The following is a 17,647-nucleotide window of genomic DNA, read 5'->3' as shown; positions in this document are numbered from 1 at the left end:
TCTTTGGCTCTTTCCTCCATCAGTAGCTCACCTCTGACTTTTCACCAGTTTGAGATGCCCTCAGCCCCAAAGAGCAGCCTGTGTTTCTAGCCCATCCCTTCCTGGGACTGAACTCACTCCACTCAGAGCTTCAAACCCAGCACAGCCAGGTTGTGTTCCATGAGGAGCCCCTCAACTAGGCAGCCCCTTCCTAACCTGTCCAAAAGGCAAGGTAACCCCTCCTCATCTCCTGCATCCCCAATAAGCTTTTTTCCCCCCTTCAAAAGCAGACTGCTCTAAGTCACTCTGTAACCTCAGAAGCCCAGTCAGGACATCAGCCCAGCACCTAGTGCACAGGATAAGGGAGAGGCAACAAATCACTGAGAAACCAAAACAAACAGGGCAGAAAACAGTCTCATGCTGCAGGAGCTGACAGCTGAGGAAAAACAAGATGAAAGCACTGACTGGCTGCCAAGCACCAATACCTGCCAGGAAACCCAGACAGCATCATCATCTAACAAGGGGCAGGACCCAAACAAGGGCTGAAGCTGCACCAGTACTGAGAAGCTGACCTCAGCTGCTGCTTGAAGTTTAGCTAGGAGAAGCCATGAAGCAGGTCTCTGCCTGGTAAAGGAGGCCAGAACAAACAGCAGAGAGCCTCTGCTGAACCCTACAGGAAGCCAGTGACCACAGTGTTTGTTTGCCACCATGATCTAGCAGGCTATGGAAGTGCCATCATTCTTCCAATAAATGATGTTTTCCTGAAGCTTGATTTAACAGGAGAGTTGATGAAACAGCCACAGCCAGCGGTTACACCCATACAGGATGCAGGACAAAGCACCAAAATTAGCAGGACAGCGTTTTGGACACTGTTTTGTTGCTACACAAGAAGTGAGCATTCAGAGGACAGGAATGGTCTGTACTTTCCTCAGATCTCACCTTGCCTGTAGGCTCTGCCTCCTTTGGCAGGAGAAAGCCCTTGGGGCCAGGGGTCAGTTCTGCTGCACAGTGCCAACACACAGGGGTCAGCTTTTCACACAGGGCTCCAAGATGTGAGGAGAGTGACAAATCATCATTGTGTGAATGTCAGTGAAAACTCCCCAGCACACTAAAGCCTGGCTTCTACAGCCCCCGAGTTCAGACTGAACCACTCTTGGAGCTCAGGATGGATCTAAGCATGGCCACACCTTGGGACCATCAAGTGGCCTCTCCCTGCTTGGTAGCACAGTAAAGGAGCTGCACAGGAAAGGATCTATGCTGTTCCCCCTTCACACAGGGGAATATCATGAGCTCCACCAAAAGCAGTCTTGAAGTCAGTCGAGAGCTCTGCAACACCCCCGCGCAAGAGAGGACACACTGCCCATGTGGTTATCCTGAAAGAGAAGCCTCACTCCAACCTTCCTGGGGTCTCAATTCCAGGGCCACAGTGATAAAATGGAAAAGAGACAGGTAGCACAGCTTCCCCTGCTCTTCTCTCGTGAAAGGAGATGTGCTGAACACCTCAAAGCAACGGCAGCCTGCAGGGGAGAAAAAAAGATCTTTGGGACAATGAAGACAAAAGCCTACACTGCACACAGCCTGGTGTACAGAAGACAAACTCCATGGACAGATCCCACTCCTCCAAGTGCACACCACTGTTTACAAGGCATTCCAGCTCCCAGCTGTGCCAACTGCATGGACAGAGCACAGGCACCCACAGAGTGGTGGTGCTGAGATGCACAGTCTCCAGAAGGCCTCTCCCAAAAGAGGCCCACAAGCCTGAGCCAACTCCCTGCCACTCCTCAGCCTCATCACCTGCCTAGAAGGTGACACATCCTACTACTGGATTTCACCCACCAATCACCTCTACAACACTGGCAAGTCAGAAAGAAAGCAGCTCTCTACACTGTTGCTGTGGAAGCAAGAAGTAGTAGTAGCAATAGGAAGCTCATGAACACTGACCTAAGGGTAAAGACACTCCTGGGTTAAGATGCTTTTGTGCACTTCTTGGGCTCTGCACACTCTTTGCAGAAGGGGACTTTGCAGACCAACAGTAAAGCCAGTTGGTAACCAACATTCCAGTCCCAGACTGAACTCTGCTGCTTAAAAGCATCACCACTGTTTAACTACATCAACAGCTTTTCATTCTCCTGACAGAACATCAGACCCCTGACAGGCCACCACAGCTTGCAGAGCTGTAGATGACTCACCAATCTTTTGACAGTAGAAATCTGGGTGACTCCTAAGTTTGGCTGCCCCAAACAGATTCCACGCAAGCACAGATCCATGCTCACAGCACTAGAGCAGAGGAAAGCAGCTCCAGGTCCTTCACTGACACCTTGTGTCAGAAGCAGGAACTGGATACAACAGCGACCACCAGGCAGGTTCCAAACGCTCCCAGCTCATGTGTGCTGCTGTATAGGGCCTCGGCTGAGGAACAACCAGAGCACCAGGACTTTTGGAGCTGAAAGAAGGCATTAAACGTGTTATTGATAAAGGCTTTAAGAGAAAGCTTAAACCAAAAGAGCTCTCACACACACACACTTTCAATCCATTTTTCTGCACTTCTTATGGCCAACTCAGGAGCCTGCCTGACCACAGACAACCCATTTGGCTCTCTGTTTCTGACTCAACAATGGAGAGCTTGGGTCACATTACCTTGTGATCAGATAAGCAGAGACAACAGGGGATCATGCAGAAAAGCATGATTTCCTCCCTTCCAGCAGCACTAAACTGCCAGCTTAAGTCCTGAAGCAGAAAAGTCAATCCCTTTATGCTTCCAGACTGATCTGGGCAGACCAGAGGGAGCAGCATTTCAGACCTGGAAGCACAACGTCCTCCAAGCAGCCAGATACTCAATTCTCAGGGCCAGACCCAGAACAGCTTTGGTCCTTCAGGCTTTCTCTATGGCCAGGGCAAACACTTGCTCCAGGACTGGGACTAACTGCAGAGGAGACCAGTGAGAGGCAGCAGCAAAGACTAAACAGAGTAGAGAAGAATGTATCAGTAATTTATGCCCCAGTACTTATTTTGGCTGCTAATACATCAGGCACTGCCTGGATTTAGCGCAGATGAGCATCTGAGAGGGAAGGAAACATTTTAAAAGTCAGTGGAGCACAGAAAACAAATACTGAAATGGGAAAGTCAGCACTAAAAGGACAGAGAAAAGAAATTGTTTGACCAGGGACCTACGTAAGGAATAAAGAACAATGCTCCTTTGAAGAAAAATCTCTCTCCAAAAGGGTACGGCGAGCCAAGGGAAGGAGTAACAAGAAGGGCAGTGAATTTGGAAGAGCCTCCAGGTTCTGAGTGAAGCGTGACCAAGAGCACAGCAGCTGCCACCACCAGAGAGCTGCTGGGGACAGAACAGCAACAATACCATGGCAAGCATAAGGGAACTCCAACGTGACTCATTCCAAACGCAGCCAACACCACTCCAAGGGAGAACCAGGCAGCTTGGTTCAGAAACCGAGAAACGGAGAGAAAAGAGAAGCTCCAAGTACAGAAGAACTCCAAAGAGGAAGTCATCTGCAGGAAAGGTGAAAAAGTCACAGTTCAGGGCATGCTGAGACTTGTGACTACCAAGAGAGCAGAAGTCACTCCCACTGCTCTCTTCCAGACCCTGGGCTCCACACCAGGAATGACAGTGAGTGCTGCAAGCAAAGAGCTGCAAAAAAAAAAAAAAAAAAAAAAAAAAGCAGAAAAAGAGCTTCTGTCCTAAGTAAAAATATACTGGGGATTTTTAAGGTAGAGACTGGGGCACAACACAGCACTCTGTTCCATTCTATTATTACCTGGAGCTGCTCACTGCAGGTAACCTACATCCAGGGTTCAGCAGGCCAGGGAGGGATTCATCTAAAGTGTCAATGTCAATGAACCACTCAGCAATGATTGCCTAGATAACATTGATGCTTAACTATTTTTTTTAGAAGAAAAAAATGAGCCAACAATTATAGTTCCACCGATCAAAACAACCAACATCTCTGGATATGTCTGTTTCTAGTTTATTTCAAGACAGGCCTGGTTTTAATCTTTGTGATTCAGGTTCTGTACACCAAAGAGTGAAAACTGCTAAGCAGGTCACTGATCAGAGGAACAGTTTAGCACCAACTAATTAAGATGATGAGCTGACCACAGCACAGATGATACAACTGCAGAATAGTTTGGGTTGGAAGGGACCTTCAAAGGCCATGCAGTCCAACTGCCTGCAATGAGCAGGGATATCTTCAGCTAGACCAGGTTGTTTAGAGTTCCATTCAACCTGGCATTGAATGTTTTCAATAATGGGGCATCCACCACCTCTCTGAAAGCCACTGACAGTGTTTCACCACCTTCATAGTTAAAAAAGAAATCCTCACAGTTCTGCAAGTTTGTACACATTGATCTAGAAAAAAAATGATGGCTGGAAACCAGAATTAGCCTCAAAAGAGAACACCAAATCAGAGGCAACAGATAATTCACTGCTGAATTTACTCAGATATGCACTAGGTTTTTTCTTCCACTAGCGATCTTTCAATAACAGCAGGTACTTTCCTAGGTGACCTGATCTCCTTAAACACTAATCATGGATATCAGGGATCTTAAGTAATACTAATAACCTTATTTCAGGCCTTAAAAGGCTTCCTGCCCTTTAGGGAGTGTAGGCACAAACATGTCTCACCAGCAAGGCCTGTCAAAACCCACCAGGCTCCCAAAACCCGCAGGGTACAGCTACACGGCCACCTCAATAAAGCATTAGGAGCCCAAGTTCCCTCACGCCACTGTATCAGCGGCTGCAATTACACGGCCGGGCTGACCGGGAAACTGAGTCAGCTGAGGCGGGGTGGGGGGCCAGGACGGAACACCGACCAGTCATGGGGTAAAGAGGGAACAGCTCCTTATAAACGCCGCTATCGGCTCTCTTCCGCACTGCCAAACAACCCCTTCCCTCCCCTCATCTCCTCACAGCCCCTCACCATCTCCCCTCAGCCCGAACATTCCCCTCAGGATGGCGGGGAGGGAGGTGGGGGGGGCTGTCCCCACTTGCCTCAGGCCTCCACCGTTACTCACCCTCCAGGCTCTCACACTGCACCAGGTTCACGTAGTCGCCTTGCCGGAGTACCCCCGCCTTAAAGCCGCGCACCAGCCCCTCCAGGTAGCCGTTATCCACGTTGAAGTAAAGCTCCGGGAAACACGACATGGCGGCAGCGGCACAGGCAGCGCTACCGCCCGCCGCCTCACGTGACCGGCCGCGTCACGTGGCCGCGGCCCCTTCCCGGCAGCCATCGCGGGGCGGGAGCGGCCTGAGGCGATGGCGGCCGCCACGAACCCCTGCCCGCCGTGCCCCCGCTCCGGCTGCACAGCGCCCGGCGTCAGCCTCCCCTTCCCTCCGCCTAAGCCGCCGTGAGCGATACAGGCACAAGGAGGATACGCAAGTAAAGTTCGCAGTGTCGCCTGCTGCCGAGACACCGCTTCTACTAGTCAGGAAATGCCTAGCCAGTTAAAGGGCTTTGCCAGGAGCTGCTCTGTGAAAAAATGAAATAGTTTTGTTTGATGTAAAGGTGTTGCAAAATGTGGGATATGTCAAGGTTATATTAAGGCAAGATGTTCTTTGATGTAAGACCTCTGTGTACTTTGAAACCTAACCCGTAAGAAAGGAGACCTAATCAGTGGAACAGGCAGCAGCCAGCACCCCTCACTCAAGAATATCCCAGAACAAGCTTTAAGGATGCAATAAATCAAGGTGGTGATGTATGTCTACATGTACATTGTTCACCTAGTGAAATACTCAAGGTCCATGTATCCTAGAGCTGAGCTGTCTTCATTGTAACACTAAAAATCACACCTGGAGGGTCAAAAAGACCCTGACCGGGTGAAGACGCTTCCCCTGAGCATGAGTGGAAATTACCTGGATGAAGTTGTGTGATTACTATGGAAATTACTAACCAATCTTAATAGAGGGGCTGTCCTTGGAAAGTCACTAACCTTGAACTTCTCTTTGTAAATAATAGCACAGAAAGCCTGGTGGGGTGTGCTGGATTTGTGGAACAGCACCGAGCACCCAGGCTGGGGCAGCTCTGAAATAAACAATCAGTGTCTCTCTGGAGTGTGTCATGATCGGCTCAGTGCACACCAAGGAACGAGCCCGATTTTGTGGGTAACAGCAGCATAGCCAGAACATCACCTGAGGTGCCCCTGCTGCTGAAACAGCACTAATGGATCCAGGAAAGGCACATCTGGTTTGATGTGGATGTGTGGACACTGCCCAGCTGTGCACAGCCCACCCTCATCTTGCTGCCACCCTCCGAGAGCCCGAGAGGACACGTCACACCATTCCCACTCTGCAGTGGCTTTTGCAAAGGGCTGGTTTATTGGAGCTGCAGAGCAGGAGGCACACGCAGGGGCGAGCAGCTGGCAGCCCCTGGGGCACTAGTTCTTGCCGCAGGGGAAGCTGGTGCTGATTTTCCTGCAGTAGCAAAAGGCATTGAAGAAGCGGCAGTAGCAGGTGGCACAGGGGTCACAGCAGGGGATCTGGTGGCCCAGGCAGGACTCCAGGAGACGGACACAGCGGCGGGGGGAGCGCTCCTCACGGCCCTCAGCTTGCAGCTCTGTGGATGATGTCTGCAGGAGAGAGAGGAGGAAGAGGAGGGGAAGAGCTGGTCCTGGACCACTGTGCCAGCAATAAAGAACTGTGTGGGAGAGAGCCAAGACCGGCTGCTGAAGCTTGGCATCGCAGAGGCTTCTGTTGTGTTCAACCCCAGGCTCAATTTTCTGTTGGAAATCACTGCTGTGCACTGTGGACTCTCTACAGGCATTGGTGCCTCATCCACAGTGTCTCAAGGCCTTTGTGCACACATTTATTTTGAAGCACAGCCTGGACAGAAGGTGCTGTGCCTTCTGTGCAAACAGAGGCACTGGGGGCTGAGCCAGGCCACCACAGGGCACTGCTTAGTGAACTCCTGCTCTGCAGAGGCTTCCTGGGCTACACTTGAGCTTAATTAAATGGATTACAGGAGCACAGGCTTGGACCACTCTCCTTTGAATGCTGGAGCCCCTTGCAGGTCTGAGCCGCCTCAGCTCATCCCAGCTCCTCAGGTGATGGACAGATAGTCCCATCCCAGGCAGCACTGTGCTGGCTCCAAACCCCCCAGCCCCAGAGACACAGAGGAGGCTGCTGTGGCCTGAGGCTGCCCTGCTCTTAGGGTGTCTGTAAGAAAGCTCAGGGAGCCATACCTGTGGTTCCAGCAGGCTGCCTCTCTGCACAAGGTCACCATCAGCTTCTTGGACCCCCAAGGCCATCTGCTCAAACCCCAGCCTTGGGAGAGTTCCTGTGAGATACAGAGAGACTGCACAAGGAGGCTGCTGGAGGATCAGCTCTGATTCTTCTCCCTTTGCTCATGGGTCCCCATAAAAAAAAAAAAGACCCCACTCCCTGTGGGCTGCCAGGCTGCTGTCACTATCCAGCTGTCACTATCCAGGGCCAGGAGAAGCTGTGCTGCTTTAAGGGGATCCCCAGCTCAGTTTTGGGGCCCTGGATTTCCCAGCAAGCAGCAGGTGGGCTCAGTGAGGAGCAGGGCTCAGGACTCACCTGCCGGCTCCGCAGACGCCTCCTTGCCCTTGCGCTGCAGGCTGGCCTGGCGGGCTCTGTCCACCCGCTCCAGCCCGCCGCTCGCCTTCTGCACGTGGCCACAGCTGAGGTCAGCAGTCCTGAGATCCAGCACAGCCTGGATCCCCTGCAGCAGCCCACAGCACAGCAGCAGCACGTTCAGCATGGTCCTGGGGGACAACCTGTGCAGAGGGGCCTGGCCAGCATCAGCCCACCTGGTGGCAGCCTGGCCTGTCCCCTCCACTGCCATCATCCCCTGCCACCCCAAGAAGTGCCGTGTCAGCCTCTGCCAGCACAGCCACCACTCCCAGCTGTTTGTTCCCTTGGACTGGAGAGCCTTTTTTTGGGCCCACAGACACCTGGGAGCAGGAGCCCCCAAAGCTCTGTCATGTGCTGTGGGGCACTCTACATGAGAGCACATTCATGATCTCCCCACAGAAAGGGGTGACCAACAGAGAATGGACTGAGATTTGATCTTTTTTGTGTCAGTTCAGGTTCTTCTGCCCGACACACAGCAGCCGCCAGACCATTGAGGTGCACAGTGTGTGCATCTGACACAGCTCCTGCCAGGCTCTGAGCCTGGAAGTGCCACTAGAATCTGAGTGCTGGGCAGGAGATGCACCACAGCACACACAGCTGGGGGACAGGAGAAGCTGCAGGGCCAGGCTGTGGGCTTTGGGGGCCTGAAGGCTCTAAAAAGTAGGTGACCTCTTAGGGAGCAAAAGTAAAGGGGTCCAGAGGTGGTATCCACCAAATGTCAGCCAAATCCTTGGAAACCTGTGCTTGCTGCTTGGGCAGCCTTGAGGTTTCAAACCTGGCTCCAGCAGCCCAGTGCTGGCCACTCCTCATCTCCCCATCCCACAAAATCACCCAGCTCTTTACTGGGAGAGACCCCCCTGCACTGTGGGGAGCCCCACAGCCGTGGGGTCACATCCCACACGCTCCCAGGACCCCTCCCGTGGCAAGCACTGACCTCTGCCAGCAGAGAGGTGTTGCTGTCGCTGCTCCACTGAGCCCGCTGGAAGCGCTGCTACCGCTCTCTGCCTCAGTGTCCTCCTCCCCACATGTTTACTGGCATTTATATCAGCTTTTTATTAATTAAGTGCTGCGGCCACATGACTTCGCTAACCACCAGGTAGGTGGGAGCCTCTGGAAAATGGGCTTTGTCTGGATGGAGAGGCAGCCAGTGGGGTGGTGCATGGGAGGGGGGGCTCCTTCTTTGTGCCTTGCACAGCTGCAGGAAGGAACAGTCCCTGTTAGCTCCAAACTCCCAGGTTTTTTGGAAGTGATCCCCACTTCCCTTTTCAGCCCACTTCCCTTTCCAGCACTAAGCCTGAGGACATTTCCTAATTCCCAAATACAGAAATAACAGGGCTACGATCTCCTCACCAAAACCATGCTAAGCTTGACTGGTTTTCAAAGGGAATGTTGCCTATCTGTATCTCCTGGCAAGCATCCACTCATAGTGCAGAGCCTCCAGAAGTCCTCCAGCTTCTAACCACATACCATTTGCCGATTCTCCAGGCTTCCACCTGTGCTAACTGCATCTCTTACTCATGTCTTGTTTGGAAAACCTGCATCTCCCCAGAACCAGGCTCCTTTGGGGAACACTTGTGGCCTTGAGTGGCTTCAGCCCTGCAAGGAATTGGGGGAATAAGACATAACAGGAAGGGTTCAGCAGCTTCTGACATCCCCTGCAGAGAAGGCTGACAGCCCAGGCTCTGCCCAGGCTGTTCCTAGACCGGGAGGACCCCCCAGGCCTCCCAACACGTCCTCGGCAGAGCACGAGCCACTGCTCCTGGCTGCAGCACCACCTCTGAGGCTCTTGGCAGGCTTCCTCTGCTCCTACACCCCCCCCATCCCGGCATGATCAGATTCCTGCTGCATTTGAGGGACAGGCTGAGCAGGCACAGGACCAGTGAGGAGCTCATCTGCCATGTGTCATTTTCTCCAGCTGTGTGTGGCTGCTGGAAGCACTCTGCACCCATCTGGGTCCCCCAGCGCACAACACCCAGTCAGGATCCCCTGCCACAGCACCTGGATGCTTCCTGCACCCCACATGCCTGGACAGAGTCACCTTGGGTGAGAGGCAGGTTTGGCAGCCCCTTCCATTCCCGAGGCCCAGGTGGGTGCCGTGTGTCCCATCCAGCCCCGGCTCCTCCGTTCCTCAGCCCTGGGGAGCCCGGGCCCGCAGTCCGCGCTGCGCGGACCCCGCTGGCCGCAGCCCCCGCACGGAGCCCTCGGCACAGCTCATTAGGGGCTGTTTGCAGCCGCCGGGGCCGCGGGCCAGGACTTCTGGGAAGGCATTAGCGGGAACGAGGGCGGCCGCGCTGAGAGCTTTTTAATCTGCAGGAGCAACATCTGCTTTGTGCGCATCCCGATGGCCAGTAACGAGCTAAATGAGGCGGCCGGCCGCTCGGCAGCCGCTTCCAGGAAAAGACCGGCTTAAAGCGAGGGGGAAAGGGGGGCCAGGGCTGCGCTCCCGGCTCGGTGGTTCAGGCTCCAGCGAGGGAGGGAGCGGGTGGAGCGGGTTAGTGGCACAGCAGAGATGCCCATGAGCGGGCATCCCGGGCAGGAGCCCACAACGACGGGACCCTCCTAGAGACCAGCCCGGGCTGGGGGCTCTCCCTGTCCTCCTGGAAGCATCCAGGCAAGCGGGCGGCTCGTTTAGCTCATCACCAGCCCTCGTTACCGCTAAGGCCAACCGAGTCCCCGCTACCCCAAACAGGCAGTAACGAGCCGGGCCGCGGGAGCTGCCGGAGGCAGCGGTACCCGGGGTTGCCTCTCCGGAGGTGATGAGCGTCACCCCGGTCTCAGCCCCGCCGGGCCGGGCCCTTTAAGGCGCGATCCCGAAGCCGCCCTGACGTAAGCGGGGCGGGCGCGCCCGGGCACCGCAGCCCCGGCGGTCGCAGCTCCGCGCCCCAGCGAGTGCGGCTCCGCCGGAGCGCACCGGGTGACAGGGGTGGGTATCGGGGTGCCCGGGGCGCTAGAGGGGGGGCATGGGGGTGCCCAGGGTGCTGAGGTCTGGAGGTGAGGGCATGGGGTGGCATGGATGTTGGGGATTGGAGATGGGGATACAGGAGTGACAAGGGTGCTGGAGACCTGAAGGTTGGCGTTATGGGGGCGGCCCGGAGTGCTGGGGACTGGAGATGGAGGTGTGGGGGTGCCCAGAGGTGCTGGGTAGTGGAGGTGAGCATATTGGGGTAGCCAGGATGCCGAATATCTGGAAGTTGGTATTATTGGGGTGCCCAGGATGCTGGGGTCTGGGAGTGTGGGGTGACAGGGGTGCTGGCGATTTGGAGGTAGGGGTATGAAGTGCTCAGGCTGCGGGGAACCAGGAGAGAAGGAGTATGAGGCTGCTCAGGATGCTGGGAACCAGGAGAGAAGGGGTATGGGGCTGCTCAGGGTGATGAGGGACTGAAGGCAGGAATATTGGGGTGCCCGGGGTGCTGCAGTTCCGGACATCTGGAGGAGAGGGTATCAGGATGTCCTGGGGTGCTGGGAATTGAAAGGAAGGTGTTGGAGTGCTCAAGATGATGGGGACCCAGACATGGGGATTATGGGGTGTCCTAGGAGATGGAAGATGGAAGTATTGAGATTCTCAGAGTACTAGGAACTGGAGATGGGGATACAGATGGGGGTCTAGGTCCTGGGATGGGGACTGGGAGGTAGAGTGTCAGGGTGCTCAGGCTGCTGGGGACCTGATGTCCTGGCAGCGCTGGTGTCAGTGGTGCTGAGGGACCTGGTATTCGGGAGCACCCTGTCCCTCACCCCACATTGCTCAGCATCTCCTCCATCCCACAGCACCTGCCTGATGCCTGTCCCCACCTGACGGCACCGCCATGGCCGGGGCGCAGGGCTGCGGCGAGGCCAAGATCGCGGGGCTGTACGACCTGGAGCGCACGCTGGGCAAGGGCCACTTTGCCGTGGTGAAGCTGGCCCGGCACGTCTTCACTGGGCAGCGCGTCGCCGTCAAGGTGATCGACAAGAGCAAGCTGGCGGGGGAGGCGGCAGGGCAGCTCCTGCAGGAGGTGCGCTGCATGAAGCTGGTGCAGCACCCCAACGTGGTGCGCCTCTACGAGGTCATCGACACCCACGCCAAGCTCTACCTCATCCTGGAGCTGGGTGACGGTGGGGACATGTTTGACCACATCATGCGGCACGAGGGTGGCCTGGCCGAGCCGCGGGCCAAGCACTACTTTGCCCAGATCGTCCATGCCATCTCCTATTGCCACAAGCTCCATGTGGTGCACCGTGACCTCAAGCCCGAGAACGTGGTCTTCTTCCAGGAGCAAGGGGTGGTCAAACTCACCGACTTTGGCTTCAGCAACCGCTTCCAGCCCGGCAAGATGCTCACCACCAGCTGCGGCTCCCTGGCCTACTCGGCACCAGAGATCCTGCTTGGGGATGAGTACGATGCCCCAGCTGTTGGTAAGGGCTGAGGGGGGCCCTGAGGACCTGCCTCCCTCCTGTCCCTGGCCTGGAGCATGGTCCTGCCAACTGGGTACCACCTCCCACTTGGCCCCTTACACTAGGAGCACACAGTGGGACTGCTGTCCCTGCAAGGAGCAAGCCTGTCCCTTGGGTGCTTGGCTGCCCAGCCTTGCCCTGGCACAGCAGGGTCCTCCCTGCAGAGACCATCCTGGCATCCACAGAGATCCCACAGAGTGATGGTTGCCAGAGAGGGGAAAAAGCCCAAGCAGGCTGTGAGCCTGGAGAGGCAGCCGCCAGGAGAAGCAGTGTGAGCATTGAGCATACAGCTGCCAGCAATCTGGCGCTGGTGGTTATTTGGCGGGGCGAGGCAGGAAGGAAATCTGCTCGGGATGCTGCTGTTTGGGCGGAGGGGCTCCAAAAGTTTCCTTTGCTCCATCCCCGCCCTGAAAACCACTTCCTTCCCATGGCTCCCAGTTCTCTTCCTCCCCGGGTACAGGGGATGTGCAGGGGTCTGGGGACACTGTCTGAGGGCACAGGGAGCTGGGCTGGGGGCTCCAAGAAGCTCTGCTGTGACAGAGGGGACGTGGGAGGGAAGCAGGATCCGAGCTGGCTGGCTGGCTGGAATTAGGGCAGGAGGATTTAGCAAAGCAAAACACGAGCCCTTAAAGGCAAAAGCCCAGCGTTGGCTCAGGGAAAGGCAGATCCTGAGTTGAGAACAGGGATAGCTTATGGAGGCGGTAGAAAAATAAGCTGGTGGCGCTGCAAAGGGAAATGAAGAGAGAAAACTGACGCAGATGAGAAATTTTCGAACACTTGACTTAAGCAGCTGAAGGTATTAACGGAGCGCCCAAGGGCGTGCTCAGCATCCTAAACCCGCACATCTGCAGGAATTTGTGTGCTGGGCAGGAGGAGCCAGTGAAGATGCTTCTGGCTCCATCCCTGTCCCTAGGACAGGGCAGCAATCCTGCTCCAGCTGGTCCCCATGCAGCTGGAGAGCCTAGATCGGTGCTATGTCCCTCTCTGATTGCTGTAGTGTCTCCTAAAGCACAGCCCAGTGCCAGGATGGTTGTGGTGGGGTTTGGGAATCAGGAAGCTGAGGAATGACATGAAACAGTGCCATGGGTGGGTGTGTGACCAGGGGGAGTGGAGAGGGGGGCAGAGCTCAGGGCTGGCCTTCCTGTCCCTGGCTGGACAAGGTGATAATACCTCAACTGCTTTGGTGAAGTCCCTTGAGACCTGTTTGGATGTGGGGATGGGAAGGTCCTTCCCTGTCTTGGTGGGAGTATGGTCCCCCTTTCCATGGGGCAAGTCCTGAGGGCTGTTACTTCCAAGGAACATCCCAGTGAGCACTGGTGGGGCAGCCCCTTCCGGGGTCCCTGGGGTGGGGAATCTCCTGGGCCATGGTGAGTGCAACCTGAACTGCTGCTGCTGCTTCTTGCAGACATCTGGAGCCTGGGAGTCATTCTCTACATGCTGGTGTGTGGCCACCCCCCCTTCCAGGAGGCCAACGACAGCGAGACCCTCACCATGATCATGGACTGCCGCTACACCATCCCCCCACACGTCTCGGCACAGTGCGCTGAGTGAGCACCACCCCCTCACTGTACCCCCAGCCCCCAGCTTGCTGCCCCCGGGGTGGGTGCCCCAGCCCTGGCAGACACCTGGGAGTTGAGGTGGGAAGAGCAGGCAAAGCTGCTTACTCTGGGATTCACATAGTGCTGCAGAGTTGCAACGTCACTCCTTTCCCCCAGTCTCATCTCCAGGATGCTGCAGCGGGACCCGAAGCAGCGAGCGTCCCTGGAGCAGATCGAGGGCCACGCGTGGCTGCAGGGGGTGGACCCGTCCCCTGCCAGCCGCTCCCTGCTGCCCCTCACCTCCCACAAGCGCGTGTCTGAGGAGGAGCACGAGATCATCCTCCAGGCCATGGTGTGCGGGAACATCGCGGATCGGGACACCATCCAGGAGTGAGTGATGGGATGTGGGGGTGGGAGCCCCCGTGAAGGGCTCTGGGGGAACGTCCAAGCACGGCCCTTGTGTGTGCTGCAACTGCCTGGTCTCACACAGGGCGCTGGAAGCCGACCGCTACAACCACATCACGGCCACCTATTTCCTGCTGGCAGAGAGGATGCTGCGGGAGAAGCAGGAGAAGCAGGGCCACCGCCTCAGTCTCGTTTACAACCTGGCCAAGGAGGTTCAGAGCAGGTGAGGCCCCTGCTGCCCCCATCCTGTGTCACCCTCCCCACCATCCTGAGTCCCCGGTGCAGCGTCTTGGCCGGTCCCCTGTCCTTTTCCTTGTCACAGCCCTTGTGATGCCCAGCAAGTACTGACACCTCTCTCCCCTTCCTCAGGCCCAACTTATCAGACACATTTGGCTCTGCGGGCAGCACTGGCAGCCTCCTGCCCTTCACGGAGATAGGTGGCCTCGCCGGGGCGTCCCGGCTGCCCCCTGGAGGGGACATCGGCGGCCGGCAGCCCACAGGGACCCTGCTGAAGGTCCCTGCCGTTGACACCACCATCACCAAGAGCACCCCGGCCCTGCAGCAGATCTGTGAGGAGGAAGAGGAGGACGACGAGGAGGAGGAGAGGCCCAGCGCAATGGAGAGGAAGAGCAGCTCTCTGAACCAGGAGCAGATGCGAGCCTTCCTGCGCGCCCACCGCCCGCCCGGCCGCGGGGAGGTCTGGGGGCCGGGGGTGGAGCTGGGGGGCCGGGGAGGGCGCTCGGGGATGGCCTGGGCTGGGAAGGGAGTGAATGGGGGCCGGGGTCCCCCCATGCTGCGGGGAAATGGAGGTGAGTCCCTAAGGAGGGAGGAGGACGCAGAGTCTGGGGGCTCCTCAGCAGAGTTCCCCAAGGAAAGGGGAGCCATCCTGTCACCCCAGAGCAGCTCAGCTGAAGTTCCCCAGGTATTGGGGGCAGAGACAAGTCCTGCCACCCTCCCAAGTCCTGCAGACACGTCCCCAGGGCAGGGGGAGCAGATCAGCCCGGCCCAGCAGTCGGTGGAGAGCTCAGGCCCTGAAGGGGGCGCAGAGAGTGTGATCAAGCTGGACCCGGGCAAGAGCAAGGGGGGCAGCCTGCGGGACAGGCTCCTGCAGTTCCCGCTCTGCGAGAAAGCCCTGGCCTTCAAACTGCGGCCGGGCTCCAAGGAGAGCCTCTTGTCACTGGGGCAGTTCAACTGCTGCCATGTCATTTAAGGCCCCGGGACTGGCCCTGCTGTGGGGACTGGGAGGGCGCCCACTCCCCTGCCTTTGGTCTGTGGTGGCTGTGGGGCTGGCGGGTGGCACAGTGCCCTGCTTTGTCACCCGCGGTAGCCACCCTGCCAGCACCCCCCTCTGGAGCCCGCTATGACTGACCATCCCCCGGACAGCCCTGCCCAGGGTGAAGCAGACTGGGGTCCATCCCAGCACCGGCCAGCCTGTCCCCAAACCTCTGGGACAGCTCCACGACCCTGCTGGAATGGGATGGACCACGACACTTTTTTAACTACTAGAAATAATTTTTTTAAATAGTCTATTTTAATGTAATTAAATAGAGATTGCTATATCCCCCCCAGACCCCTGAGTGCCCCAGCCCCACAGTGTGCATGGCCCGGGGCTGGGCTGTCCTGCTTGCAGCCCCCCCACCAGCCCTGGCTGGGGCCAGGCACAGCCTGGCCCGTGACCCCAGGCTGTCCCCGGGGCCCTCCCTGCAAATAAGCTTCCTATTTATTATCTCTTTGTTTTCTTGCTGGCAAGAAATGAATGACGACGGAGGCATGGGCCGGAGCTCGGCCTGAGCCGTGGCACATGCCCTGGAAGGATCGGAGCCGCTGGGAAGCAAAGTTTGTCAGGACAATAAAATAAACTTGTGGGTTGATGTGGGTGCAGTGTCATTGCAAAAACATCACTGTCCCCCCAGTCAGGGGGCCAGGGCTTCCCTGGTAGCAGGGGTGGCTTTAAGGGAGCATCTCTCTGAGCTGGGGTGGGCAGGGACCCAGATTGGAGCTCAGGGCAGCCCCAGATGGGAGTAAGGACAGGGATGATGAACACCCAAAGGTAAGAGAACACCTGGGCATGCCAGAAGGCAGGTGGAGGGTGCTGCACATCCCCTTGAGAGTCAACCACACTCAGTCCCAAGGTGCCCTCAATAAGTTTCCCCACTCTCAGTTTGGAGTCATCCCTGAGCCCCCAATTTCAAGCCCAGCCCGGGCTTCCTTCTCTCCAGCTCTGCTGTTCCTCTTCCTTTTCTATCCATCCTCCTCCCTCCTTTCATGTGTTCCCATGATAACTCCTTTTTTCCTCATCATCCAACATGAGATCTCCCTGAGTACTGGGTGGTTGAACAGAGCAATGCTGTCTCAGGTGGGAGGGATGGAGCCAGCTCTGAACTGCTTGGGGAGTTGGTGATAGGAAAAGAAGGAGGGAAAGTGCCCTGGGGACCCTGCAGCAGCCACAGGGCCCCAGCAGCAGGAGGGAATGCTGCTCCTGTCCACAGGCTCCCTTCCTTGATATTAAAGGATAACAGCACCGCCTGAACAGGGGCTTGAACCCTGGACCCTCAGATTAAAAGTCTGATGCTCTCCCAACTGAGCTATCCAGGCTCACACTTTGCCTCCCGGATGGTCTGTGGCAGCTGGGGCAAGACCCCACTTTCCTCAGTATTGCAGGGACAATGTGGGCACCCACTCTGGTATTCCCCACTCCCACGCCGCCCCAACGAGGCTGCCAGCGCAGGCCCGATGAACGCCCGGCTTCTGGCAATCTCCCTGGGCGCTCAGCAGGCACAGGACGCGCTCTGCGAAGGCGCCGCTGCCGCAGGGATGCGCAGCACGACACGAGCGGATGCTGCGGCAGCGGCTCTGCAGCCTCCGCCGCTCCCGGAGGGAGCCAGGAGGGCCCCGCCGCGGCCACGAGCACCAGCGCTGGCCGGGGCCGAGCAGGGCTCCGGCCTCTGCTCTGCTCTGGCTGCAGCAGCCTCGGCTCCAACCCCAGTCCTGGCTGCGCTTCCGCAGGAGCCGCCTTCAAGCACAAGGGAGGGGAGGCTGCGCCCTTGGGTCACCGAGACACAGAGCCCGTGCGGGCACCTACAGCTGCCACCCCACATATTCTACTGCCCTTCCTCCCCATCCTTCAGGAGGGGACCCTTTTTCTCCATAGGGAACCCACCTTGCCAGTCCAGCCTTGCCCAGCTCGGAAGGGATTGAAGATGAAAGCAGAACCCAATTGCAGACGGGGTGGGGGAGCCCCAGGGACAGCCCGCAGAGAGCCCCGTGGGGCCTCTTCAAACACCTCGTGCGCACTAATTGGCTTAATTCGAGCAGCCAGAGATGGATCAGCCCCCTTCTGCTGGGGACAGCACTAAGGAACCGAGGAGCGGCGGCCTCGGGACGGCCCCGCAGGGGAGATCAGAGCCCGTACGTACGGTGGGAGTCTGTGTGGTGTCGACTGAACAAAAGCACAAGCTTAATTACCCTGATTAATCAGAGCCCGCTGCTTTTACCCCATGTCTGGAGCTGTGACCGCAGCGGTGCGCGGCCCCTCGGCAGCTACGGAGGTGCAGCCCCCCGAGGTGCACCGGGCTGGACACACCGGCAGAGAGACACGTGGTGGCCCCTGGATCCCGCAGAGAGGCACCACACGGAGCTCAGAGCCTTCAGGGAGGCGCTCGGAGGCCGGACCCCACAGAGACGGACTGCG

At 57.2% G+C, this 17,647-nt stretch overlaps 3 protein-coding genes and 1 non-coding gene across 5 annotated transcripts in view; 1 reads left to right on the top strand and 3 right to left on the bottom strand.

Moving 5' to 3' along the window:
• ATP6V0D1 (ATPase H+ transporting V0 subunit d1) overlaps positions 1–5,182 on the bottom strand; it is a 34,015-nt gene extending 28,833 nt beyond the window's left edge. The window contains exon 1 of the mRNA XM_066557221.1: positions 5,008–5,182. Coding sequence (XP_066413318.1) covers positions 5,008–5,137 — 130 coding nt within the window. The 5' untranslated portion in view covers positions 5,138–5,182. The remainder of the gene's footprint in view (positions 1–5,007) is intronic.
• Positions 5,183–6,306: 1,124 nt separating this feature from the next.
• On the bottom strand, positions 6,307–17,221 carry AGRP (agouti related neuropeptide). Of its 2 annotated transcripts, XM_066557591.1 has the most exons (5): positions 17,117–17,221; positions 8,517–8,777; positions 7,526–7,725; positions 7,171–7,265; positions 6,307–6,558 (listed from the first exon to the last, which is right to left on the bottom strand). In XM_066557591.1, the coding sequence occupies exons 3-5, from the start codon at positions 7,707–7,709 to the stop codon at positions 6,367–6,369; spliced, it is 471 nt and encodes a 156-aa protein (XP_066413688.1). In that variant the 5' UTR covers positions 7,710–7,725; positions 8,517–8,777; positions 17,117–17,221; the 3' UTR covers positions 6,307–6,366. The 2 variants fall into 2 exon arrangements, with proteins under 2 accessions (XP_066413688.1, XP_066413689.1); XM_066557592.1 differs by lacking the exon at positions 8,517–8,777 and having other exon boundaries at positions 17,117–17,150.
• Positions 10,423–15,827, top strand: LOC136561359 (SNF-related serine/threonine-protein kinase-like). The gene is made up of 6 exons (XM_066557637.1): positions 10,423–10,505; positions 11,348–11,974; positions 13,419–13,560; positions 13,729–13,941; positions 14,042–14,179; positions 14,326–15,827. The coding sequence occupies exons 2-6, from the start codon at positions 11,386–11,388 to the stop codon at positions 15,164–15,166; spliced, it is 1,923 nt and encodes a 640-aa protein (XP_066413734.1). The 5' UTR covers positions 10,423–10,505; positions 11,348–11,385; the 3' UTR covers positions 15,167–15,827.
• On the bottom strand, positions 16,479–16,551 carry TRNAK-UUU (transfer RNA lysine (anticodon UUU)). Its single transcript has one exon. It is a non-coding gene; the product is annotated as a tRNA-Lys (tRNA).
• Positions 17,222–17,647: the final 426 nt, after the last annotated feature.

This window comes from Molothrus aeneus, chromosome 11 (assembly GCF_037042795.1).
Source record: "Molothrus aeneus isolate 106 chromosome 11, BPBGC_Maene_1.0, whole genome shotgun sequence".
NCBI lineage: Eukaryota > Metazoa > Chordata > Aves > Passeriformes > Icteridae > Molothrus > Molothrus aeneus.
This window is presented reverse-complemented; position numbering and strand designations above follow the sequence as displayed.